This window comes from Haliotis cracherodii, unplaced genomic scaffold (assembly GCF_022045235.1).
Source record: "Haliotis cracherodii isolate W230 unplaced genomic scaffold, xgHalCrac1.p SCAF_10, whole genome shotgun sequence".
In the NCBI taxonomy this organism is placed as follows: Eukaryota; Metazoa; Mollusca; class Gastropoda; order Lepetellida; family Haliotidae; genus Haliotis; species Haliotis cracherodii.
The window spans coordinates 44,435,668-44,462,695 of record NW_027266265.1 but is presented as its reverse complement, the minus strand read 5'-3'; the positions used below and the strand labels follow the sequence as shown (position 1 = coordinate 44,462,695).

The 27,028-nt window shown below is 38.6% G+C and overlaps 2 protein-coding genes across 6 annotated transcripts in view; both read left to right on the top strand.

Moving 5' to 3' along the window:
• The first annotated feature begins 774 nt into the window (after positions 1-774).
• LOC139454414 ((Lyso)-N-acylphosphatidylethanolamine lipase-like) lies at positions 775-13,304 on the top strand. 2 transcript variants are annotated; one of them, XM_071236106.1, is made up of 6 exons: positions 775-892; positions 3,775-3,863; positions 6,844-7,371; positions 8,794-8,905; positions 10,332-10,518; positions 11,591-13,304. In XM_071236106.1, the coding sequence occupies exons 1-6, from the start codon at positions 843-845 to the stop codon at positions 11,792-11,794; spliced, it is 1,170 nt and encodes a 389-aa protein (XP_071092207.1). In that variant the 5' UTR covers positions 775-842; the 3' UTR covers positions 11,795-13,304. The 2 variants fall into 2 exon arrangements, with proteins under 2 accessions (XP_071092207.1, XP_071092206.1); XM_071236105.1 differs by lacking the exon at positions 775-892 and adding an exon at positions 1,263-1,351.
• A 5,747-nt stretch (positions 13,305-19,051) lies between these two features.
• The window catches only part of LOC139451097 (kinesin-like protein KIF28), an 85,338-nt gene continuing 77,361 nt past the window's right edge, over positions 19,052-27,028 (top strand). For all 4 annotated transcript variants that reach the window (XM_071232906.1, XM_071232912.1, XM_071232898.1 and 1 more), the window contains exons 1-3: positions 19,052-19,169; positions 19,589-19,627; positions 22,404-22,480. In XM_071232906.1, the coding sequence (XP_071089007.1) occupies positions 19,156-19,169; positions 19,589-19,627; positions 22,404-22,480 (130 nt within the window). In that variant the 5' untranslated portion in view covers positions 19,052-19,155. The remainder of the gene's footprint in view (positions 19,170-19,588; positions 19,628-22,403; positions 22,481-27,028) is intronic.

Genomic DNA, 27,028 nt, shown 5'->3' with positions numbered 1-27,028 from the left:
ATTCGAATGACGTCAAAAATGCCACCCGAATGACGAAACCAATACACTGTCGTGACGTGATATGACCCTAGGGCACATATGATTTTTATGAACCACGATATGTTTTCCCTCGTATGTAATAATATTGTTTATATGATGACGGAAACAATACACTGTTGTCTCGTGACGTTATTGACCCTAGGGAACATATGATTTTTATGAACCCCGATATGTTTGCCCTCGTAGGTATAAAAGACATTTTTTTACCCCCATTCTCATAACCCATGGGCGGATACAGAAGAGGGGGGTGGGGGTTGCGGGAGTGCGCCCCCCCCCCCCCCCCCCCCCCCCCCCCACACACACTTTTATTTCGAAAAAATCCTTTATTTCTGTATAAACTACCACCAAAGACAATAAATAGATCTTAATTGTGCACACCCCCCCCCCCCCCCCCCCCCCTTTCAAATAAATCTGTATCCACCCCTGTAACCCCTCACATTAATTAGTGGTATGCAATTATCAACATTAAGAAACTAATTATTTCATTGGAATAGGTCGATCGCGGAACTATTTTAAATTAGCTAAATAAACATATATAGTTTTATTTTGTTGTTTCTTTTCCTTCCTCCAAACGATGCAAATATTCATAGGCCTACATGGTTGATATAACGTATCAGGCTTTGCAATGTTAGTCGTGATTACATCAGGTGTTCAACGTACACGTGAAAGACGGGAAGCATATTGCGTAAATCGGTAATAAGGTTTTTCTTGGATTGGAATTCGCTGCGTCATGGTTAAGACTGTCTTATCGACTGCTCGCTGTTTCAGAGCGACAGACTTTGGTCACGTGACTTGGGGAAAACATGGCGCAGCCCACGGAAGTAGGGAAAGTGGACGAACCAACAGAACAAAGGTAAGGTGACGAGCAAGTTTCAAATAATGTGTCATGTGAAAGATAATGCATAGAACTGTCTCAGAATTCTTCACTATTTAATGGCGTCTGAGCTGGAAGGAAGGAAGTTAGTATTATTGTCATTGTCACATGATGTTTGTGTACAACTAATTCTTATACAAATTATTCTGAAATGTCACATCGCAATTACATGTTTTACCCATTGGTATCTGTTCTGTCGGAAATGTGTTTTTTTTGTTTATGCGCATTTTTCTATTTTTTGTTGTAATACTTTCTAAACTGAATACTTTTTTAATAACGCGCACCTGTTGGAAATTACGATTGATGTTACTGCAGTAGCTTTTCTCACGTCACCAATGTTTACATTTAGGCTTGACAGTAATGTTATATAAGCATGTGTTTTATAACGGCAACTTTCCAGTTTTTTACAAGGGCTGCACATCATGCGATCAGAGTGGTGTAAGTTGGGAACATGCTGATAATTAAACTGCGTAGTTTCAGGGGGACATGAAAGTCGGCAAAGTATTGAAGAACTTAACCAGTTCATGTAGGCAAGATCAGAGTTCATTCACTTACGAAACACGGTGTGTGTGTGTGTGTCAAAATATAGGAAAATAATTGGTAAAAGAATTATATGAGTGTTGTTGTTTTGCGTTCTTCTACCCAGTAGCCATGCAGTAACTGAAGCTGCATGTTGATTTTTTTTTCTTGACTCGAGATTATTTGCAGAATTCATGGTATTAGGCTATATGGTTACAGTACCTCATGATATCTAGGTAATATTTTGTTCTGTCATAAAATTCTGAAACCACAGTCAACTTTATTTATCTGATTTATGTGTAAGGACATTTTGTATTGTTTTAGCAGGATTCCGATGTTCCTCACACAAACTTTTTATTGAAACTGACAATGTACCCTTTTTAAAAGAGAAGATATAGAACGTGCCAGCTGTGTAACTTAGATACCATTGAAGATCACTTTCTTCTTGTATGTCCAGTTTTATTCCACCCTAAGAAATAAGTACCTTAAAGAATATTACTATGTCCATCCCAGCATCCATGTTTATTTATTGTGCAATGATATAGAGGAGAAATTTTATTTCATTACAAAACGACCTGTGAATATCCGGGGTAGAATAGATCTTCAGCAACCTATGCTTGCCGTAAATGGCGACTCATGGGATCGGGTGGTCATACTAGCTGACTTGCTCGATGCATGTCAGCATATCCCAATTGCGTGGATCGATGCTCACGATGTCAATCACTGGATTGTCTGGTCCAGACTCGATTATTTACAGACCGCTGTCATACAGCTGGAATATTGCTGAGTGCGGCGTTATACAACAAACAAACAAAATCACAACAAAACCCAACTACTCATCATGTCCATCGACATGGTGGAGTTTTGTGTTTGATGATAGTAATTGGAGGTCAGTGTATTGTTGATATTGTGTGCGATTTGTTTAATTGTTTATGATATATGTTCTGTTAGGAGGGCTTATGTTATGTACGGTAGCTTGACTCCTAAGAGTTTTCAGGGATTTTTTTTCACTGAAGCATATGTAACACATGGGTCTTCCTCAGGTAAGAGATCGCCTCCAGGGTCTAGCGGTAGAGCGTACGCCTAGAGAGCGGAAGGTCCGGGGTTCGATCCCTGGCCGTGTCATACCAAAAGACGTTGATAAAAGTACTTGTTGTTACCCTGTCTGGCGCTCGGCATTAAAGGGCTAAAACAAGGACTGGTCGGCTCGGAATCAGTATTCTGTGTCTGACTGGGGTATTCATGTTAAACTGCGGCATTGTATCTCAGTGTGCTAGCACTATAAATCGGCATCAGTCCGGACTAGTACAAGCAGCCACAACGTGCATGCACGTCGCTTTATAAGTGCAATAATCTTGGACGCGACGTTAAACCCAATTTCACCCCACCTCCTCAGGTAAGAAACTTTGTACGAAATATACCTCTGTTCACCCAGCAGTCAATGGGTACATGGTAGGATGTGATGATAATGTGACTGTAAACCTTCTGGCGCCCCACAGGCTTGTCTACTCCCCAGGGAGCTGAGAATTAAATTTTATTGGATCCATTGACAGGGGTAATAATAATGCAAAGCGCCTATAGGCAACCTGGCTGGAACTCATTATTATTGTTGTTGTTGTTGTTGTTATTATTATCATTATCACCCACCCCTGGTCAAACTTTAAGTTCCATCTGCAGGGAATCTTGTATCAACTCCAAGTACTAAGCCAGAAAGTTAATGTGATAGTCTGTATTTTCATGTGTATAATATATATTTTTTACAGAAAATACAGCTACGTACATGATGTAGAAGGTGATGCATATCATACATACATGCTGTTGTATTATTCAATATTTAATTAAATATGGTTAATTTCATTATTAGCCACTGTTGACAGCTGTTACCCCAGTAACTGGTTGATAACTTCTGGTTTGCTGTTCTGCATGGAGAAATTCAAGCACAACGCTGAAAATTCAATATCGCAATTTGTTAGTGTCAGTATGAAAAGTTGCACGCCTGATGGTCAGGAGTTAAAGGTACTAAGTTGACAATGCACCAGTTTATTGTTATTTTCTGAGAACTAACATTAAACAATGCTATTCTCATGTTTACCCTTTTTTTCGTTAGTCTTGAAAATTCTGGACTGGCGACATTATATCTGTTCTTGTTGTTACCCTGTCTGGCGCTCGGCATTAAAGGGCTAAAACAAGGACTGGTCGGCTTGGAGTCAGTATACTGAGTTCTGGTAACTTTGCGATGTTGCCAGTGCAGTTGTCTACTGAAATATTGGGGAATTTTATACACTGAATTTGTATCGTGTTATGACAGTCGTACTAAAACCTCTTTTCTCTTCCCATTTCAGTTTGGAGTATGTGAGGCCTCGTCAGTGGATCCAGTGGAGACCTACATCAATGTCGCAGCTTGTGCAGGTTGAGCAGCGCATTTTAAAATGTAAGTCCAAATGAGTATGTTCCTCAATGTCAACAATAAGGCGGTAACAATTCAACAACCATTCAGGGTGTAAGTACCCTGGAGAGTTTTCATCAAGTCTTTAAGTGGCATTTTAGTAGCTGTAGTGTCAGTGAATATGAAATTGGCAAGTTGATTTCAACTTCTATATTACCGTATTCGATGTAATAAGCGCCCACAGCGCTATTTTCTAAAATATTGGCTTGTGAACAATCCCAATTAGCACCCCTTCCGATTAATCAATGTACACAGAAATTATATATTCATGTATAATACATATGTTATATGCATTCTTAATTATGGGAAAGTAAATTCTGGAAAAAATATATCTGTCATATATAAACATTTCAGGCTGTCAGCATAAACCACGAAATTTACGATTTTTCAACTCAACCAAAATAATGTTCTAATAAGAGCCCCCTATTTCTAAGTTTGAGAGCGCCCTGGGCACTTATTATGTCAGATACGGTATTTCAATATGACGTTTTGGTACAGGTGCCTTTATCAACAAGTGATCAACTACTGTTGTTTTGTTTGTTTGTTTGTTTGTTTAATGCTGTCAATGCTACTGTCGAATTTAGTTGACAGGCGCATAGTCGAAGGACACTCCCAGATGAAACTCGCAATAACTGTTAACGAGTAGGCTTTCTTTATATTTTAAGTTAACTGTGGTATGCATAAATGCTAAGCATGCATACTATCAAAATTTTCAGTAGTCTATTTACCCCAAAAAGAAAACATCAGGAGTTAAAAAAGTATCTAACAAATTTCTTGGCACACAACTACCAGAAAGGACCATTGTTGATTTTGGCACTTCACGTTGAGCAGCATGCAGTCCAATATTTTTGTTATGATTTTGTTTAATACTGAAGACGTTTAGCAAGTTGAAGCAGAATCATTTACATTTTGCGGATCATTGCATGTTTTACTTTACTCGATGGACATGATGAGTAATAGGGTTGTGTTACGATTTTGTTTGTTTGTTTGTTGTTTAACGCCGCACTCAGCAATATTCTAGCTATTTGAAGGCGGTGTGTAAATAATCGAGTCTGGACCAGACAATCCTGTGATTGATGTCACAAGCATCAATTCACGCAATTGGGATAAGATGACATGCATCTACCAAGTCAGTGAGTCTAACTGCTCGATCCCGTTAGTTGCCTCTTACGACGCGCATACCCGCCTTATTACGGCAAGCATGGGTTGCTGAAGGGCTGAGACCTGTAGATGATGGTCGGCAGATGGGATGAAGTAACCCAGGTCTCTGTTGAACGTGTTGAAGGTTGGTTTGAATCTTTCATTGTGGATGCCTGTTGTAAGTTAGGTTTGAAAAACTGTCCGTCCATCTGTCCACCATCCATTTTCTGTTTCCGGAGGAGAGCTCCTAAACCATCATTTCTTGTTGAAAGCTGCTACACAACTCAGTTTAGTGGGGAACTGGTGGTGCCTTTTGATAATTTGGGATAATCTTTTTTGTTTTCAAGTGAGTGAGTGAGTGAGTTTGGTTTTACGCCGCTTTTAGCAATATTCCAGCAATATCACGGCGGGGGACACCAGAAATGGGCTTCACACATTGTACCCATGTCGGGAATCGAACCCGTGTCTTCGGCGTGACGAGCGAACGCTTTAACCACTAGGCTACCCGACCGCCCTTTTGTTTTCAAGACAAGTTGGACTTTACTGAAAATCATGGTAGTTTTTGTTTCCGGCGCAGAACTCCAAAACCGTTGAATATTTCTTGATGAAACTTGCCATGCAGATCAGTCTAGTGGTGAACCGGTACCATTTCATGATTTGGAATAATGAAAAATACTAAACAGCATTATTTTATTCTTCACTGAACTGAAGGTATCCAATGGCAATGAACCAAAAGTGGGGTCTTAGTAGCCAAACTCCATTTCTGAATTGCACCCGACCCGGGGTGGGTAATGCAGGAAGTCATATGTCTTTCGAAGGGGGCTATTTTAACAAAGTACTAAATGATGTTAGGTTTCTTAATGAATTTAATTTTTAATTTAAAACATATTACCTTCTTTTCGAATTTCTAAACTAATTATAATGTAATTTGTAATGTTCAATATTTGTTATCATATTTCCAGACAACAGATTGATATAGACTGATAGGGGAACTGCATTATAATGTTATAACTCTTTACATGATGTGGCATAACCTATCCTTGACAGTGACTGACAGGAAGTAAAACCGCTCCGCTAGACAACTACTGAAACTTAATTCTGATTGGCTGCAACCGAGAGCTTGCCAGTAGGGCTGTTCCATTTGTGGAAATTAGGTTTTCCAACATTAGACAAAGCTGATATCGGTCGTATTTTATTGTCAAGGGATATGTCTGTTTCAAATTTTAATGTTCCGACAATTTGGTACAATTAATTGATCTTGACAGACTGAATGATCTGCGTTATGACTTATGCAACAGAGAAATAATATTGCATATTTTCTCCTTAGATTGCGTCAAATACCGTATTCGACGTAATAAGCGCCCAGGGCGCTCTCAAAATTAGAAATAGGGGGCTCTTATTAGAATATTATTTTGGTGAGAAAAAGAGTTGAAAATGAATTTTGTGGTTTATGCTGAAAGCCTGAAATGTTTATATATACGAGAGATACATTTTTCCAGAATTTAATTGCCCCTAATTAAGGGTGCATATAACACACGAGTGAGTATTATATGCAAATAAATAAGTGTTGTGTACATTGATCAATCAGAAGGGGTGCTAATTGGTATTGTTCACTAGCCAATATATTAGCAAATATCGCTGTGGGCGCTTATTAGAGCTGGGCGCCTATTATGTCGAATACGGTACACAGGTTTTCTGCATCAGGGCAAACTTTGGGAGGACATGTCATCTTCTGATGACTTCGGTGGTTCGTCCACTGGATCTGGTACCTGTGGGGTTGCAGGGATGAAATTGTCATAGGGCCTAATGTTTGTTCTTGTTTCAGGTGTGAAGAGTTTGATAGACTCTCGTTTTGTTACAATAAGGACGACTCAGTCTCGTATCTGGTCTGTGACTCTCAACAGGAAGGCTGAGAACACTCCCCTAGTGATGGTACATGGCATGGGAGGTGGGCTCGGCCTTTGGGTACAGAACATGGACGCACTGGCACAGAACAGGCCCGTTTATACATTTGACCTCCTTGGATTTGGGCGGAGCTCACGACCCAATTTCAGTAGTGATCCAAAAATAGCTGAAGACGAGTTTGTCAGTTCCATAGAGGAATGGCGCAAGGAAATGAAGCTAGAAAAGTTTATACTGTTAGGACACAGCCTGGGTGCTTTTGTATCGAGTTCGTATGCGATCCAACATCCAGACAGAATAAAGCACCTTATTCTAGTGGATCCCTGGGGGTTTCCGGAGAAGCCCCCAGACAACCAGATACAGAGACGGGTCCCCACATGGATCAGGATGATTGCTACAATGTTGCAGCCCTTCAATCCCCTGGCAGGACTGAGGGTGGCAGGCCCCTGGGGTGAGTCTTTTCCACCTGTTGTCCATAGCAACCAGCCCTGTGGGGTTCCAGGTTAGAGTAGTCACCATCACTCGGCAGTTCCCAGCTGTTAGTTGCCGGCCTATAAATAAACGACTCTGGACCAGACAATCCAGTGAGCGATATTGTGAGCAATGATACATTTTTTCAGGACATGCAATCAGTGAGTGAGTGAGTATGGTTTTACGCCGCTTTTTGCAATATTCCAGCAATATCACGGCGGGGGACACCAGAAATGGGCTTCACACATTGTACCCATGTCGGGAATCGAACCCGGGTCTTCGGCGTGACGAACGAACACTTTAACCACAAGGCTACCCGACCGTCCCTACATGCAATCAGCCAAGTCACTGAAAATGACCACCTGAGGCATTAAGTCGCCTCTTACGACCACTGTAGGTTGCTGGGGATAAAATTCTTATACCCCAAATCCCACATAAGAGGCAGCTAACTTGAATATGGTGGTCCGGCTCTGGGATTTGGTTGAATGCATATCACCACACCCAGATGGTAGGCATTGTTGCAAGTAGAGGGGCGGTCGGGTAGCCTAGTGGTTAAAGCGTTCGCTCGTCACGCCCAAGACCTGGGTTCGATTCCCGTCATGGGTACAATGTGTGAAGCCCATTTCTGGTGTCCCCCCTCCGTTATATTGTTGGAATATTGCTAAAAGCGGCGTAAAACCAGACTCACTCACTCACTGTTGCAAGTAGATTGTTGCACTGGTATGTCTGATCCAAAGATTTGGATATTGCTGAGTGCATGGGAACTGGGGGTGTTGATTATGAAGGCTAATTGTTTCATTTACCATAATGATGTTTGTTTGTTTGTTTGTTTGTTTAATGCCACACTCAGCAGTATTCCAGCAGATCTGAGGGCGGTCTGTGACTTGTTGGGTCTTGAGACCTTGCTCATTATCATAATCACTGGTTTGTCTGGTCCAGACCTGATCCTTGATATGTCATTGTCTTCTGCCTTGGATATTACTGATATACTATCAATGACAAACAACAGAATTTCCTAATATCACAAAGAAATAATCAAACTTATATTTCATCATGTTCATACTGTGTATTTTTAAAGGAAGTATGGGGGGGTGGGGGTGGGGGGGGGGGGGAGCCTAGTGGTTAAACACTGTTAAAGTGTTCACTCGTCACGCTGAAGACCAGGTTTGATTCCCCACGTGGGTACAATGTGTGAAACACATTTATGGTGTCCCCCACTGGGATATTGCTGGAATATTGCTAAAAACGGCGTAAAAACATTCTTTGACTTGTGTCAGTATGGTATACAATAGTGTCTGAACCACAAAGAGAGTGAGTGTACTGGGTTTAACACCGCTTTGAACAATAAAATTAAAAAGATTCAGTGATGGTTTTGCAATGTGTTTTTTTCTGTTGTTGACAGGTCCCGGTCTAGTCAAACGTTTTCGCCCAGATCTTCAAGCCAAGTTTGCTGATCTTTTCGCCGATGAGACAATATTTGATTATATTTATCATTGCAATGCTCAGAAACCAAGGTAGGTCTCTTACAAGTAATGCTGATGATGTGAGGCAAAGTCTGATACTTAATACCTGTACAACAGCGGTACTGAAAGTGCTGATAGTCCTCAAATACAGTACATTCTACCATGCATTGTCTGCCTTGACCCGGGTTAGAATTGGTTTTCGGCAATCCATGCTTGTTGTAAGAGGCAACTACCGGGACTGGGTGGTCAGACTTGCTGACTTGCATGTCATTGTATCCAAATTGTGTAGATTGTTGCTTATGATGTCAATCACTGGATTGTCTGGTCCCGACTTGAATATTTATAGACCGCTGTCATATAGCTGGAATATTGCTGAGAGTGGCATAAGCAACAAATAAACAAACTTTAAATGCTTGATTCTGATTGGTCAGTCAGTGGTTTCAAATTCAGTAACCACCACTGATTAAAACAGCAGCATTACCACAGAAGCTGATATTTAAAAAAAAACAAAAAATGTATTTCTTTCTGGGGAGCAGTGACATCATAGGAATTACAATGTCAAAGCATTTAAGATACGTCCTGGTAGATAGCGACTTAATGGGACGGTGGATGATATTCTACTTAATGGGACAGTGGATGATATTCTACTTAATGGGACAGTGGATGATATTCTACTTAATGGGACAGTGGATGATATTCTACTTAATGGGACAGTGGATGATATTCTACTTAATGGGACAGTGGATGATATTCTACTTAATGGGACAGTGGATGATATTCTACTTAATGGGACGGTGGATGATATTCTACTTAATGGGACAGTGGATGATATTCTACTTAATGGGACGGTGGATGATATTCTACTTAATGGGACAGTGGATGATATTCTACTTAATGGGACGGTGGATGATATTCTACTTAATGGGACGGTGGATGATATTCTACTTAATGGGACAGTGGATGATATTCTACTTAATGGGACGGTGGATGATATTCTACTTAATGGGACAGTGGATGATATTCTACTTAATGGGACAGTGGATGATATTCTACTTAATGGGACGGTGGATGATATTCAGTAACTGAGTACAGCTAGAGCTGTGAAGGCCTACCAGATGTTTCTACTTAATTTTCGGGGGCACGGGTGGCCCAGTCGTCTAAGGCGCCGCAATTCGCTGTGCAGAGTTGCGGCCCTTGGGCACGCCAGAAACCTATGATTGTGGGTTCGAATCCCGGTTCACCCCGATTATGTTTCTAGGTTTGTCAGCACCATACCCATGCTCGTTGGTTTCACCGAAGTGGTAAACGTCTAATACCTGCATCACTTCGGGCTTTCCTCTCACATTAAGCTGACACGCCGGGATATAACCGGAATACTGTTAAAAGCGGCGTTAAACCCAACTCTCACTCACTCTACTTAATTTTCACCTGTATACCAGCCGATCAGTATATTCCCTCTCTCTGCATCATCTTCCAGTGGAGAAACTGCGTTCAAAACGATGCAGATGTCCTTTGGCTGGGCTAGAAATCCAATGATAAACAGAATAACCGATGTTGCGCCCCAAGTCTCTATGACCTTCATCCACGGGTCAAGGTCATGGATTGACCAACAGATAGGTCAGCATGTTAAGAAGCTTCGGAGTGACAGTTACGTTGGTGTACAGGTAAGTGTGGTTAACGCATACTTACCTCAAAGCTCTTTATCATAACTCATGTTTTCTTAATACCATCCCTAACAATTACATGTTTAGACCTTTGTTAGCGTTCCATGCCTTTGAGGTATTGAGCGACCCAGCTTTGATTGTTGTATCTTTTTTGATCACCTGGATTGATGGTCATTAATTTCATGGCAAAGCATGTTGTCTGTCATCTGTCGTCTGTTCATTGTTTCTCCATAGTCAAGCTGCTTGTTATCCTTCCCTCAAACGAAAGTTTTGAAGGGGATAATAGATCGTACTAAGCAACTGGTGGGCAAATCACTCTAAGCTTAGAATCTTCCATTCTTCAAAGGACATTTTTGTGTGCAACCTTTCAGTTTAAAGTTACGGCATAGATTCTTTTCTAACATAGTGAACACTTTCTATACCAACAGGAGAGGTGCAGTGCGAAGTTGTGTTCTTTATTTGGTTTTTATGGAAAAAAATACATCTATTTTTCTTTCTTTTCTTACTTTTTTTATTTCAACATATGTACAACCTATAACTTACTTTAAACAGCTTACAACCTCAAACAACTTTAGGGATTCTTTTCGGGAACAGTTTCCATACTAAAAGAAGAGTTGCAGAGCAAAGTTTTGATTTTGATATGTGGATTTTCTGAGAAAAATATTATTTTTTCATGTTTTGAACTTAGATCTTTTTTCCTTCAACATTCGTGCGACCTATAACTTGAAAACTACTTTGTGGATTCTTTTCAAATTGGGGGTTGAGTTCCTATACCAATAGGAGAGGTTTCAAAGTTTGATTTCAATAAGCAAATTTTCTGAGAAAATATTGCTTTTTTTGTTCTTTTCAAGTGTACCATGTCTGGCAAAGCTTGCCAATGATGCACCAGTGGATCTTTGAATCATGCCCTTACTGTTATATTATTGTGCTTTTTAAAAGAAACTGGTTCAATCTTTATGGTGTTAATATATCTCCATTGTGAAAATTCTTCTTCAGCTAATGTTGGAGTCGAGGTTATGACTGAGCCCTGCTCACTTTTTGCCTTTTTTTAGTTATTTTCTATTTGTTTCAGAGCATCTCAGGGGCCGGTCACCACGTGTATGCAGACAAGCCGGTGTTTTTCAACAATGTGGTGAAGAAAGTGTGTGACAGTGTTGACACACCCAGCAGGAGTCGACGGGACTCGGAACGGACACGTTCTCGCGGAATTAGTCAGTCCCTGTCTGACATCAGCAGAGACCAGCCAGTGGATACCTCATTTAATGCTAATTTATGACATGGCTAGCCCAAGATACAGTTTGATACATTTGGTATTTTTTTATCAATGATGGTCTGCACAATGAGCAGGGGCACTGAGATGTTGCATTTGAATTATCAAAATAAAATACAAATTCTCATCTCATCACAGCCAAAGCAGTGATATATATATATTCAGGCAAATGGATGATGAAGTCATTCGCATACTCCTGAGCCTCAATGATAATAATAAAAATAATAATACTCTTGAGCATCAGTTAATGATCACAACTACAGAGAAATAATGTCTCAATTTCACAGACAAGGTCTTGACTAGAAATGGGCATCAGACCTTGGAGAGTAGTCTCCCTTTGACAGAGGAAAGATTTTCGAAAACTAATCATTAACTGGATGAAGGTTTTTACCATTTTGTTTACCATACTTTTCAAAGCTTACAACAATATTTTTATTTTCTAACTTCACCAGATGACTGGGTCGTGTTTATTTGTCTTTACTCTCTGATGAATCATGTTTTCAAAATAATGTCACTATTTGATGTGAAGTTGATATTTCTTTATCAGGCTATATCATATTTTCATTTTCTTATTTGTCACCTCTCAATCTCTCATGGAAACCTGTAAAATTGTGTTTCCGAGTCATGTCAATGAAATAGTCAGTTTTTCCAAAGTGTGGAAATTGCCTCCACACTTGCAAATTATAATCATTTTCTGTGGCCTTGATTGAAGTATTGTATGTATCAAAACAGCTTGTTTATATTCTTTTTATACATGATTTAAGTTACATGCCATTCAGGTAACCATGGTATCATGTGACCATACACAGCTTCTGTTTGGAGTTGTTACCATGGTAGCAGTGGCTTATCAACCAGTGAATGTAAATATTTTGTAATCATGTGACCATGCACAGCCTCTCTTTGGAGTTGTTGCCATGGTAGCAGTGGCTTATCAACCAGTGAATGTAGATATTTGTAATCATGTAACCATACTCAGCCTCTTTTTGGAGTTGTTGCCATGGAAGCAGTGGCTTATCAACCAGTGAATGTAGATATTTGTAATCATGTGACGATACACAGCCTCTCTTTGGAGTTGTTGCCATGGTAGCAGTGACTTTTCAACCAGTGGATGTAGATATATTTATTTTATATGCCAAAGGACGTGCCTTTATCTATACTGAGCATGAACACTTTCATAACATGGAAATAAGACATTTTTTGGACAAAAGTTGAATTATTTTTGTATGCAAGCAAATTAAATCACACTACCACATATTTGTGTCATAAAACATTTATGATATGTCAGTGTTATTTCACATCACATTCTCACTTCCTAATGTGAAGCTAGTGCCAGTGTTTTACATAATAATTTGTGTAGTGTTCACGTTGTTACATTTGTAATATAACACGTTATTTTATTTTGTATGTATATAGAGATATTTCTTTTATTACCTACTCTTTAGTACTTCTCAACAAACCATCCAAAACCTACCCCAAAATCACAAACACTATATGTAAATCATTCTGAATTTTACTCTACCACTGCACCAGGCATGACAGATTAACTATAGTCGTTTGAAAAAATCAGGTGTTCTTTAACTACTTTTGAGTTGTTTACCACCTGTCACTAAACAAAACATACTTTATCCAGGCCACATAGGATATGGAGAATTTCATGCAGAAGTTGTGCAAGTTAAGTATTGTGATATAATCACACCTGTATTTGATACGTCATAGACAATCAGATAGTCATGAAATGAAGCTAATAAGATGAATTCCAAGGAAATCTTAACGAGCATGATAGAAGCAATAACAAAGTTAGAGTGTGTGAGGGAGTTTGATTTTACGCTGCTTTTAGCAATATTCCAGGAAAATCATTGCGTGGGACACCAGATTTGAGCCCCACACGTAGCATCCATGTGGGGAATCGAACCCGGGCCTTCGGCGTGATGAGTGAACACTTTTATCACAAGGCTACCTCACCTCCTCCTCAGCTGGAGCATGTGCAAAGGAGATGTAGAAAATAGTTAGCTACCTGTCTGTGATAACTGGCTGGCAATGGAGCATAATAATGAAGCCAGTACGCAGCATTATGGAATATACATGTTCATTATTCAGCTGGAATGGTTTGGTTGATGTGAGGCATGACCAACCACATTTCATGTTACACAAACTTTCTTGGTTTCTGGTAATGTACCACTTGGCTTGACCCAATTGCGTGGATCGATGCTCATGATGTCAATCACTGCATTGTCTGGTCCAGACTCGATTATTTCTGTCATATAGCTGGAATACTGCTTTAAACAACAAACAAACAAACAAAACCAATTGGCGTCAGGCGAAAAAGTGGTTATTTTCCTTTTGAACGAAAGCTTTTAAAATTAAATTAAATAAAATGGTTCTTTTTACTATGTTTTTTTTTTTTTTTAAATTTCAGTTAAACACAGCTTTTTTTTTCCTTTTATACCTTTTACAATTTTAGGGTAGATATATTCTAATAAAATGAGAATGTTATGTAATTTGAGTTTGTTGGTCTGGTTTAATCCAGAGTACTAAGTGTGTGCTTACTTTAAGCCAAACAACCTTTTCAGTATCTTACCATACCCCAACTGGGAGTAAAAAATACATTCAAATATGATTCTGGACAAAACAAATTAGGGATCATGAATATTTTGGGGATATTTATATGAAATTGACTGCTCAGTCTTCATAAGATATCCCCCAAAATATTCATAATCCCAAACTTATTTTGTTCCATATATTATGAAAGATATTCTAGACCCATTCGCCACCATTCGTTATATTTTGAGTGGTGCGGATACTGGTTCAGGGTGTAATGGGGATCACAATACGCAAGCGTGCAAGCTTATCACATTGGGGAAGTCATTTCTTAAATAGGTTATATAGACCAATAAATAATACAAAGAGAAATTAAAACCTTTAATAGAAGATATGCGTGTATTGGTGTGGTTTGGATTATGTGGTCATATATAAACAGTTCTTGTCATTGAGTTTTATATATTGATAGAACCAAATATTTTTTGGTCATGTCATAGATGTTGTGTTCATTTTGCTGTTATTGAACACCTGAAAACCATGAGGAATAGATTTTTATTAGTTATTTTTTAAGCTGAATGATTTCAGGACCATGACTATACTAATATTGAATTGTTTATGCTCATCTGGAGCTGTAAAAGTCCAGCTGATGGATTATGCCGTTACTTTTGTGATATGTGTATCAGGAAATTGTGTCTCTGCTTCAAGTGTGGCAGTTTGTAGACAATTTTCAATAAAACTGACAATTATTAAGCTTTGTCTTGTCTCATTTATATTGTACTATCAAAATATGTCGGTTCTCAGGCAATGAGATCGAATATCTAGGACAGCATCTTATTATGGGTTCTTTTTGTCAATTTTGTTTTAGCACCTGCTTTTCAGTATTTTGCACTGAAAACATATAAAGGCGGAATCAACACCAAGCACAGATTTAACAAACACTTATAGCCTGGTAGCTGGGCCATGGTTCTGTTATGGCAACTGATGGGTGTTCAAATTTTTCTGGATCGGGGTTTTGTTTGTTTGTTTGTTGTTTAACGCCTCACTCAGCAATATTCCAGCTATATGATGGCTGCCTGTAAATAATGGAGTCTGGACCAGACAATCCAGTGATTGATATCATGAGCATTGATCTACGCAATTGGGATACGATGACATACTTCAACCAACATGCATCAACACTCGTTGATGAAAGTGGCAAAAATCCTCCGCAAGCCTCGGAATTTTTCCACTTTTATCAACTTGTGTTGATATATTTGATATCAAAAGACACTCGGGTGAGATTCTCTATTTCTAACCCAGACCTTCATGGGTAAGTTTATACCAGTGAAAGTATGAGATGATGGTCGGCTAATGGGATAGAGTAACCCTGGTCTCTGTTGAACGTGTTGAAGGTTAGCTTGAATCTTTCATGAGTTGCTGAAGACCTATTCTAACCCAGATTTTCATGGGTCTTGTAATTTTGTAGCTGAAGCATTTGTGTGCCACTCCAAAGACCCAGGTCCCATTAAGATGTGTTCACTGATCATTATTGGTGTCCCTGATTGATATGAAGCAGCATCTCACTCACTCACTCACTCACTCACTCACTCACTGTGAGTAATTTTATGTTAAAAAATCAAAGATTACTTCTCACAGAAAAGTTAAAGCACATATTTATTAGCCGAGCTGTCACTCTACAAGGAAATTGACTAATGTGTACCTAGAACATTTTCTGTTGTGCTGTCTCTTTGGGTTCTCTAAAAAGGTACCATGGTACCATTATCTCTTGTCTATCCTTGTCATGCTTTTCTGTACCAAAGGGTTGGGAACAACCTCGAATAAGGTGGAAACTCTGTTCATATAAAATACAGTATTAACACCAAACGTAATTCAAAACAGATGTACGAAACCAACAGCACCAACACTGCAGCCGTTTGTTCAACGCACCAGTCCTGAAAGTGATTGAAGCGCACTAGAAATCACTGACGGCGTCAGGCACCGGAGATAACTACATTCATCAGAACGACCCTGAAAGGATCCGTCCGTGTATTTTCCCTTTGTTGTAGCAGCTTGATATTCCAGTCTTCAAACACCAGGGTGGAACTGCGTCAGAGTGCGACAACGTACTTAATTCTCTGCTGAGACTAAGCTTCATTGACAACATCCAGGATAAAGTGTACGAGAGATAAAAATGGCACCCCGCGAACATTTTGATGGGAACTGTTTGTAAATCGATTCTGTATCGGGCGGTATTAATGATCAAAGTTTATTGTTATCTTTTGGAATAATGAAATAATTTAAGCAAATGAATGGCAACTAACACTATATATACTGTATGATTAAACCTTTTAACGTGGCTTTTTTTAAAAGGGATTGTTCCGTTCCCCGTTGGCATTTTTACCTGTTCGCGTACCGGGCTACATATAGAGATCATATTTCGTTATAGTACGGGTGTATCCCTATTTTTTTATGGCATAGTGTTTCTTTTTTACTTTATATTTACAGCAATTACACTGCTTTACAAACGCCAATATAGAAACGTTATCCAATCGAGTTGGGTTCAGGTCGTACCTGGCGCTTGGCATTAAGGGGTTATTGGAAGGACTGGTCGGCCCGGAGGAATCTATGTGGGTTAGCACAATAAAACCGACACAAGCGCACACACACACACACACACACACACACACACACACACACACACACACACACACACACACACACACACATATGCACATCGCTATATAATAATCTTGACCGTTTAACCTCACCTCACTGTCGTCCTCAAATCCTTGATTCTACAGTGTTGTTAAACATACAATAATTCCCCATTCAATTCTTACGATCCGTCGTTATTGTCTATAAGTATATGTAATAATGTGTATACTGTTTACAATACGTGGCTTGTACACATAACGGCGGCAATTGTTGGTCGAAAAAATAACAACAAAGCCGTTCTATAAATATGACATGTATTTCCATGGAAAAATTACGATCGATGGCAATAAGGGTAGAATATTACTGAGTGCGACGTTAAACAAACATACATAAGGGTTGAATGGTCGTGGGTAATACCTTTCCGATATACGTATAGAGAATCTCACACGAGTATCTTTTGATATCAAATATATTAACGAGAGTTGATATAATTGATATCAAAAGACAAGAGGGTGAGATTATGTTTATCATCCAACATCATGCTTCCAACTTTTTCTGTTTGTACACAGTAATAGGCTAAAATAATGTCTAAAGTGTAAAAAGTACTGCTAACAGCTTCAGTAGCAAAAACAGCAGTGATATTTGATTATGACGTAATGGAAACAATGACGTCACAATCGTTTGCAGAGCATTGCGATGCAATTTAACTGCTGCATTTTGGCGATTCCCAATGCCGATTGGTCAACTGAAGCCATATGTCGTTACAGTGCTCATTGTTTAGGAAAAACGATATGACGTCATCCATTATACATGACGTCACAAATTTATTAAATTACGTCATCCAAACAATAGGCTGCTTTCAGTGAATTATCTCTGTAAGGTTTACATGTACGTTTTTTCTTCATTTTCTCTCTTAAAATGTCAATGAGCAATACATACGGAATAACCTACTCGAAATTCGGAATTATGGATTATCTTCTCTCGTGAATAAACTTTGTAAGTCACTTGCCAAAGGCTCGGATTTCACACCATTCATTCACCCGGGGAGATAATCCCGCATTTCTCGTAACTCGTTGGTTATTCTCTAAACCTCAAACAGTTATGATGAAGTCATTTCCCCAGCATTCCGCTCACACGCATCCTGCTAATCCTGAAAATAATCTACTGAATCCATGTGTTTTTTACTCACCTCGAATTACGAACTATCTCAATTAGTTAAATATATAATACACTCTTTCACAACATCCTGCGATGGCATGATCTGTTACGGAGGATATTGAATAAATTATGCACATTTGTTGGCAGGTAGGTATTTATGTCGCGAGTAACGGCCTGAAATGTTTATATAAGCAATTGTTGTGTTATATTCCCTTAGATATACGCTAGAAACGACGAAACACTTCGATTTTAGACCATCGATCGTCCCCTCCATGAGGTGGAACTATTGTCTCAGGATTGTTTATTCGGTGACCATGACAACAGCGGTGATTATAGTTTGTTCTATATTCTGTGGACGCGTGAGCCGCTTAAGGGATAAACTTTTTATTAATGTTCCATGTCGTGATTTTCTCAGCTATAATATGATGACTGATAATCTTTAAATAATAGGTTTACGCATGGTATTTCTTTGAAAAATAAGTTTCAATGCTAATAGTTTAAACACCAACGCCATCATCATCAATACATCGCTCAAGCACTTCTACTAATTGATTTTTTTAAATGAGCAGTAAAACGGATAAATATCTTCAACTTTATAATCTAAAAAAATGAATAATTCAATGTATAAAAGGATAGCCGTTTATGAAAGGTTCTGGGTGGAGGTATGTAGGGGTGTTGGGGGTGGGGGGTGAGGGTAGATACGACACATCTATTTTTATAATATATAAATCATTGCAAAAAACACTTAAAGCGACCTACACGATGGACTATTGCGTTAAAGAGGCACCCCCACAACTCAAATATAAAAAAAGTAATTGCAGTACGTAAGCACTTATCCACCCTCAGAAGGTTATGACATTATGCGATATAGACTATAGCCACTGGATCGTGTCTCCGTACCCGACAATCCCGCGAATAGCGCAGTGGCGAGTTAGTCGTGCCAGGAGCTATAGTCTATATCGCCACTGTTTGATATGGAATTTATCCCTTTTAATCTGGGATCAGGATTACGTATAAGAAGCTAAAGACAAACCAGCATGCCGGAGGATTCGTAAGTAGATATATACATTTAGTCACCACCTGGACTTGGAGCGGGGCGATTGTGACAGTCGCTTGATAGAATCTTGTTTGCAAACCTGTCCACACGCTAGAACTATTACTATTAGTATTTCTGTCGTCTCCTCTGTATAGTTATAATAATACATGTCTAGTGCATAATCACAATGGCCGAAAACTCGTAAGTTATGGAATTTGTAATTGTTATATTTGTGTTTAAACAATATAATTTGACAAACATATTTATGTAAATATACTTTGACAAGAAATGTTTATATTCTACTGCTAAAAGTAATACAATAACATTCTTATTCGGTTGCTCTACTGATTATGTAAAATGTTGATGTTTGTATAATATGTCGTGTTTGATATTATGTGAATAAACTCATGTAATATTTCCTATTGTTTTCTCAGGGTGAAAGTGGCCGTTAGGGTCCGCCCCTTTAACCAAAGGTAAGTGAATATATTTTAATATTCAACAATATTTAATTGTTTAAAAATCATAAGATTCTGGATAGTGCCATTAGACAGTACTTATTGACCCTTGAAATCTTACCATTTTCAGTTTGAGGGAATTATCAGTAATAAACAATGACATGTTATATATTTTGTTGTCAAATTTGTTGCAGGAAATGCTGCAAAATCAGTATATTTTTGTTTACTTTTCTTGAAAATGTTTCTTAACAACTTATCCATATCTACCAATAATGTGTCATGTTAATTCATAAACAAGCATATTGACAGACATATTTCAATCTTTGAAAATTATGCCAGATTTCTTTTGACATGTTGATTGTGATTGTTGATGAAAAATAAGTCAATACTATTTATATCACATTACACTGTATTGAATTGTGGCACTCCAACTTTCATACAAGACCCATAACAGAGTCAGTTGTTGTCGGATCAATGTCTTCATCAACACCTTGCCCGCAGAGGTTCATTACAATGATACAATAATCAGTGTCAGGGTCCAAGGTGTTACAGATATATTTACTAAAGACAGCAGTGGACAAGGGGTATTTAATTGTCAATCAAATGTTATTGAAAACAGTTAGTTTCATCGGAGTTTTAACTGTTTGTTCACAACCGCTCAATCTCTGAATTCTTTTAAATTCATTGTTTATGTTTCTAATAAGTGTCCGGCTTCATAAATTTTCAATGTTCCCAGGGCGCATATTATGCCGAATATGGTATTTAAAAAAATAAAATATACCACCCCCCCCCCCCCCCCCCCCCACACACACACACACACACACCTTTCATTGTTTGCACCTGAAGCGACTGAGTTTATGTATCCTGTGAAATGGATGTTTTATGTTGTCTAGTCTGATCAACATACAATAATACTAGTCAACTAATATGTTTGGTTGCTTTTTCATCACAGTTCACACTCTTATGATCACTACAAGAATTATAAGTTCTACATCTTTTTAAAAAGAAAAAATACTTTGTTCCTTCACTGCAAGAAAATAGAGTGGGAATCTATCTACGTTGTGTTTGACTTTCTATAATAGAAATGAATCTGAATCTGAATGGTTCAGCTAGCCTCTTTGAGGATGAATGAGTGAGTTGTGTTTAACGCCGCTTTTAACAGTATTCTTGTCATATCACGGCGTGTCAGCTTAATGTAGGAGGAAAATCCCAAGTGATGCAGGTCTCAGATGTTTACCACTTCGGTGAAACCCACGAGCATGGGTATGGTGCTGACAAACCTAGAAACATAATCGGGGAGAACCGGGATTCGAACCCACAACCACAGGTTTCTGGCGTGCCCAAGGGCAGCAACTTTGCACAGCGAATTGCGGCACCTTAGACGACTGGGCCACCCGTGCCGTCAAAGAAGTGCATTACTTTTTCCAGGAAAATATTTTTTCCAATGAAATTCAAATTAAGATGTCTCTTCTGATGGAAAAGTTAAATCATAAAAATAGACTTGATGTCAATTGATGATTACAAATCAAAACTGTCTATTTGTTTTCATTTCTCAAATGCATACATTATTTGTTTTATTTTTGTTATAATCATCTGATATAACAGCTATGTAACGAAGCAAAGTCCAACATTGATATAAGCAAGACTTTAAATAATATTTAATGTTACTGGTAGAAACCATTGCTGGGATGGGTAACTTGGGTACTCGGGTTAGGTGGGTACTGAGACGGACCTGGGTAAACAGAGGACTACCCGGACCCATGGTTAGTCATGTAATATATTGTTTAATGACAAAAATGATCTACAACTGTAAAAGGTTACACTACAAGTCACTGATGTTCGCATTTCTTTCTGACTATGCTCCCACTCCTTCTGACGTTTATGTTTGAATAAAGATAAAACTTCAGTCAACTTCAGTGTATGCAAGACCAGATTGTTTTATACGTGTATCTAACAACATTTTGTCCAGGGCTACGGACAAACTACTCCCAAGGGGACATTCTGTACCCATCTCTTGAGACCTACAGCGGGTACCCGGGAAGGGTCGGGTAATAGAGGGATGGGTACCCAAGTACAATAGAACATGGATATAACGAACTACAAGGGATCGGAGAAATCCGTTCGTTATATCCGTTCGTTATATACGTTTTTCACGGAAACATCCGCCATCTTGGCTAAACACAAAATACAATACACATTTATACACGTTTCCTCCCGCATGTACCAGTGATTCAGTTAAAAAGTACCAAAATTTTAATGCAAGGTCGGAAGAAATTGTAAATGAAGTTATTATTTAATCAGATTAATATATTCCCAAATCACCGAAATTAATGTAAACATTATTGAATGAAATTTTACAGACTAGATTAGTCCATTTACGTGGACAATTAAGATTAACATAATGCATGTTTAACAAGGTCGAATCATCACCAGTGATGGTGTTGATTCACGTCTGATTGCATACAGCCAATTGTCAGTGACACTTGACTCTGAGTGAGATTTCTCAGTTCACTATACACGTCACTAATTAGTGGTAGATGGGCTTGTTGGTGATCAGACATCAGTTCACTATATCCGTTAGTTCGCTGTAGAGAGCATGTTATGTACGTAAATTTTATATCATAATATATAGGAGATAAATCGGGGATGTTTTAATAGTTTGTTGTATCCATTTGTTCGCTCTATCCGTGTTCATTATATCCATGTTCTACTGTAGTAAATTTGGACTTGTCCCAGCCCTAGTAGAAAAGTCTTAATTTGCAAGCGTACTTCAAAGCTGATTGTTTGTGTTCAGGGAGAAGGACCGCCAGGCCAAGTTGATCATCAAGATGCAGGGCAAGATGACGATGATCATCAACCCAGACGGAAACAGTGAGTACACTGACTGTTGTTAAACACTATAGCGGTACATGGTCACGTGGGTGGCGTGAGACCAACGCGTTATTAAAACGGGTAAGACAAGTATTGGCTGCTTGGAACCTGTTCTAACCCGAAATCCCAATGGGAGAATCATCCCGTATGACAAGAATACGTTACTGGATACCTGTTGTAACATGGAATCCCAACAGGGAAATGGGATGTTGCTGGAATCCCAAGCTAACCCAGAACCCTAACTAGGTTCATCAAAAGTGCCACTAGAATTTCAATACACATAATTAGTTCAGTAAAAGCAGGTGATGTTCCATTAATAACCTACAAATGTGTAATTGTTGTACAGCCCACAGCAAGTCGAGGGAACTGCCAGTCCTTGGTCTAATCTACCTCTGAAGGTTACAAACATGCCTCCTTGCACCTGGCGTATTGTTGCCTGGAGTAGTCAATTTGTTCCTCTCCGTGGAACAGGTCTGTGTGTGACCTGGCCCCAGTCCCAGGCAGATCTTACAGGTGGCTGAATGTATGGAGTGGGCAAGTGGTAGAGCCTCCGCCCTGAGAGTGGAACGTTGGGGTTCGCCATGCCAAAAGATGTTAACGTATATGGTACTTGTTGTTACGATGCCTGGTTCTTGGCATTAAGAGGGTAAAACAAAGACTGGTTGGCTACTGTGTCTGATTATGTTTCTAGGTTTGTCAGCACCCGTGCCATACCCGTGCTCATGGGTTTCACAAAAGTGGTAAACGTCTGAGACCTGCATCATTTCGGGCTTTCCTCCCACATTAAGCTGACACGCCGTGATATAACTGGAATAATGTTAAATGCGGCGTTAAAACTCACTCACTCACTCACTGTGTCTGAATGGGGTATTCATGTTAAACTGCAGCATGGTATCTCAGTGGGCTAGCACTATAAACAAATTGGCATTAGCCTGGACTAGTACAAGCAAACACGCACGCACATACACACATGCACGTACACACACGCACACGTGCATGCATGTCGCTGCATATGTGCAATAATCTTGGACGCGACGTTTAACCCCATTTCACCTCATCTGTACTGTATGTCAGCACAACCATTGGACATTGTAGGGGAAAACATAATCTGGTCCCGAAATGGATGGAAAAACATAATTTGATTCATGGGCTTGCATAAAGCATTCCGTGAACAAGTGTTTTGAGGGGAATGAATGAATGAATAAATATTATAGCTTTTTGCGGAGTTAAGGGAAGACAACATAAGAGTGACTAGACAACATACAAAGTAAATACACCCTTTTTAACCCTTTTAACTACCAAGCCATCAAACACTATAGTTCTTCCATAAGCGTATATTTAGTTTCTGTTTCTGAAATTACCAGATTCAGTCATTTTATTATGTTTGGGGGCCATGTGGTTAAAGTGTTTGCCAGGCACACTATAACCCAGGGTTCAGTTCCTGATGTGGGTGTTCAGGTGGAGGTTTCATTGGAGTTCTCAGCTGATTTTGCGGGAATTTTCCTAAAAGTGGTGTGATCTCTGCTTAGTCAATCACTCACTTATTAGTGTTGCAAATTAAAATTAAATTCATAACAATTAAGACATTATGCTGACGTCACGCTATTACTGTTGCTGATGGTTCTGAGCTCGGAATTCGCTGACCATTTTGAACATGCATTTTATCAAGTAAAACTGATGGTGCTGTTGCTCATTATGTGAAATAATAGAGGAATTATACACATGTGTCAACCATAACATGGTTTGTTGGAGAAATCTCTCAATTCCAAGGAAGAAGAATCAGGACAAGTTGATTCCAATCCCAGATTTCTCCATTAGGCCACTCGTTTTATGATTCCCCCCTACTATAAAGCAGCCGGTCTAAGAAATAAATTAAACAGAAAATATTTATTCTTATTTATTATATGTCTCTCACTAGTAATATAGACCCTCTTATACAACATAAAATGTTATATATAAATTCCATGTCTAGATCATTATGAGTAATTGAAGAAGCCAGTTGCAGTTTCAACTACATCAAAGAATTGCTTCATATAAATAAATAAATAAATAAATAAATAAATAAATAAATAAATAAATAAATAAATAAATAAATAAATAAATAAATAAATAAATAAATAAATAAATAAATAAATAAATAAATAAATAAATAAATAAATTAGTTTTAGTGCAAATTTTGTTAGAGAAATTGGATCACCATTTCGGAAAAGGCTTTAATGACTTAAGTACACCTTTGTGTATAAGTAAGTAAGATTTAATAGGATAGGTGGCTTTGTAGATTGAATGGTATTTTGTAATATCCTGATCCTACTTGTTCTTTGTAACTCTCAGTTGTGCACAGCAGGCGGAGGATTAGGCGGGTTGCCCTACTGATTTAGACATTGAACATGTTGAAGGGTTAATCTGACTGACATGTTTATTACAAATGTAAAGAAAAGATTAACCCCTTGGAGTGGTATGTCAACAATGTCTGCTTCCCTCACAACAGTCTCTCATATGGAGGTGGTTGTGTGGATATATCAATCACACATGATGAGAACAGTTGTTAGGAAAATATCTTTATTGTTAATATGCTGTAAGGATGTGACGTGTGTTGATTGGTTTAGCTAGATCTTATTGTGTATTTGTTCAGGGTCATTAACAAATTACCTTGTAGATGTTTATGTATGTAAGCATGAATTAAACACAGTGTATTTTTGCTAAGTATTTTTTATTAGGGTGTTATTTTGGACAAATTATCATTTATAAACACTCAATAATGAAATATACAGTGATACCTTGTCAATACTGTCCTAGTTTAATCGTCTGGATTAACCAATATCAGGGTTTATGAATCATGGGTCAAGGTCAGGGTCAGGGTAAACCTGCTTTGAATACTCAAAGATGTCACTCGTATGGATTCTGGGTAAGAATATGGTTTCCCCCCGCAACCTAAGGTGACTAAATGGATCGGGTGGTCAGGCTCAGTGACTTGGTTGATTGTCATCTCATTCCTACCATATAGGTTAATGCTCATGATGTCACTGGATTGTCTGGATTTACAGACCAATGCCATATAGTTGAATATTGCTGAGTGTGGCGTTAAACAACAAACAAACAAAACATATAGACATTACTGACAATATCGTTGAAAAGGTCTTCAGGATTAACATGGTTTTAGTGTGGTTGCATTGTAATTGGAGTAATTACAAAATTTCCATCTATTTTCTTTGAGAAATGGAACTATGTTTCTTTACATTCATTTGCTGAATCACCCTTAATAAACTTTTGTTTTGACTGGTCGCCAAGCCCCTAGCAACATGACAACACATCAGTACTATTTTGGAAACAATGGAAGATCGACATCACCCACTACTGATGATGCTACAGATTTCTTGCGACATCAATACAGTCCTGTTGTCTTAGGGACCAACCATTTTGCTATTCTGGGGTGGGGTGGACATATTTTGGAACGAAATAATTTGTTCGAGAACAAATGTCCCCAGGTTTTCCCCCAAAATCAATTGTTCATTGGACAACAACTTTGACAATTTTGTTTTGTCCGACTGTTTTACAGTTAGATGAAATTAAAAACCCCACCATATTTTATCACCACTGACAGATGGTAAACAATATATAAAAAAATCATTGATCTAAAAAACAAAACAAATTAATTATCTTTCGGTATCATTTTACAATCATACTTCTTTTGGTATCATTTTACAATCATACTTCCACGATGGAGTGTCCTACAGTATGTTTTGCATTGATTAGTAGCAGTACCAATCTGGAAGTTTAATTTTTACGTATATTCTTTTGACCACCTGTACTGTCTTCCCCAAACGTGGTTTAGGTTCTAGCAGTCATCAGTTTACCGATCCAACACTGAGGCACAGTCTTGTAAAATATTGGACAAAATTGAGTTTCAAGATTTATAAGTTTATTACTTCTGCGCACGCCAGTGTGCATGGATGCATTTGGTAAAAGGCTACAACAAAACAAAACAAAAGAATTAACCCTTATGCAATAAGGAAAACACACATGTACGTGGGTACTTATACGACCTTGTGGTGGACTTCATATGAGTCCGAATCAGCCTAGCATGGCATTAATACTGAAAGAAGCGCCAGAGCAATCATTAGGCTTCAATAGACATCTATAAAAAAACTATCTGGTGATTTTAAGTGCGCATCATAAAATTTACACGTGGTTCCTGATGCTACATTACACTAGAATTTCCACATACTGAATACACACAAAATTTAACATAAGTTACATCCAAAACATATCTAAAAGGTTCTTAACGATATAATTCATAAACTTACACTATGGATGGCTGAAGTTCGACTTGATATAGCATGCAATGCCAAAAACCAATGTGGGGAACCCACGGACCAATGTCACTGTTGCGACCGACGAACGTTCTAAAACTAGCACTTCCGGTCCTAAGCGAAGCGCATGATTGAGAACCAGTGGAATAAAACATCACTGTTACTTGTAACGGCACACTCCCCGCTTGATATATTACAAATATATCACACATACAATTATGCATGAATAACACAATAG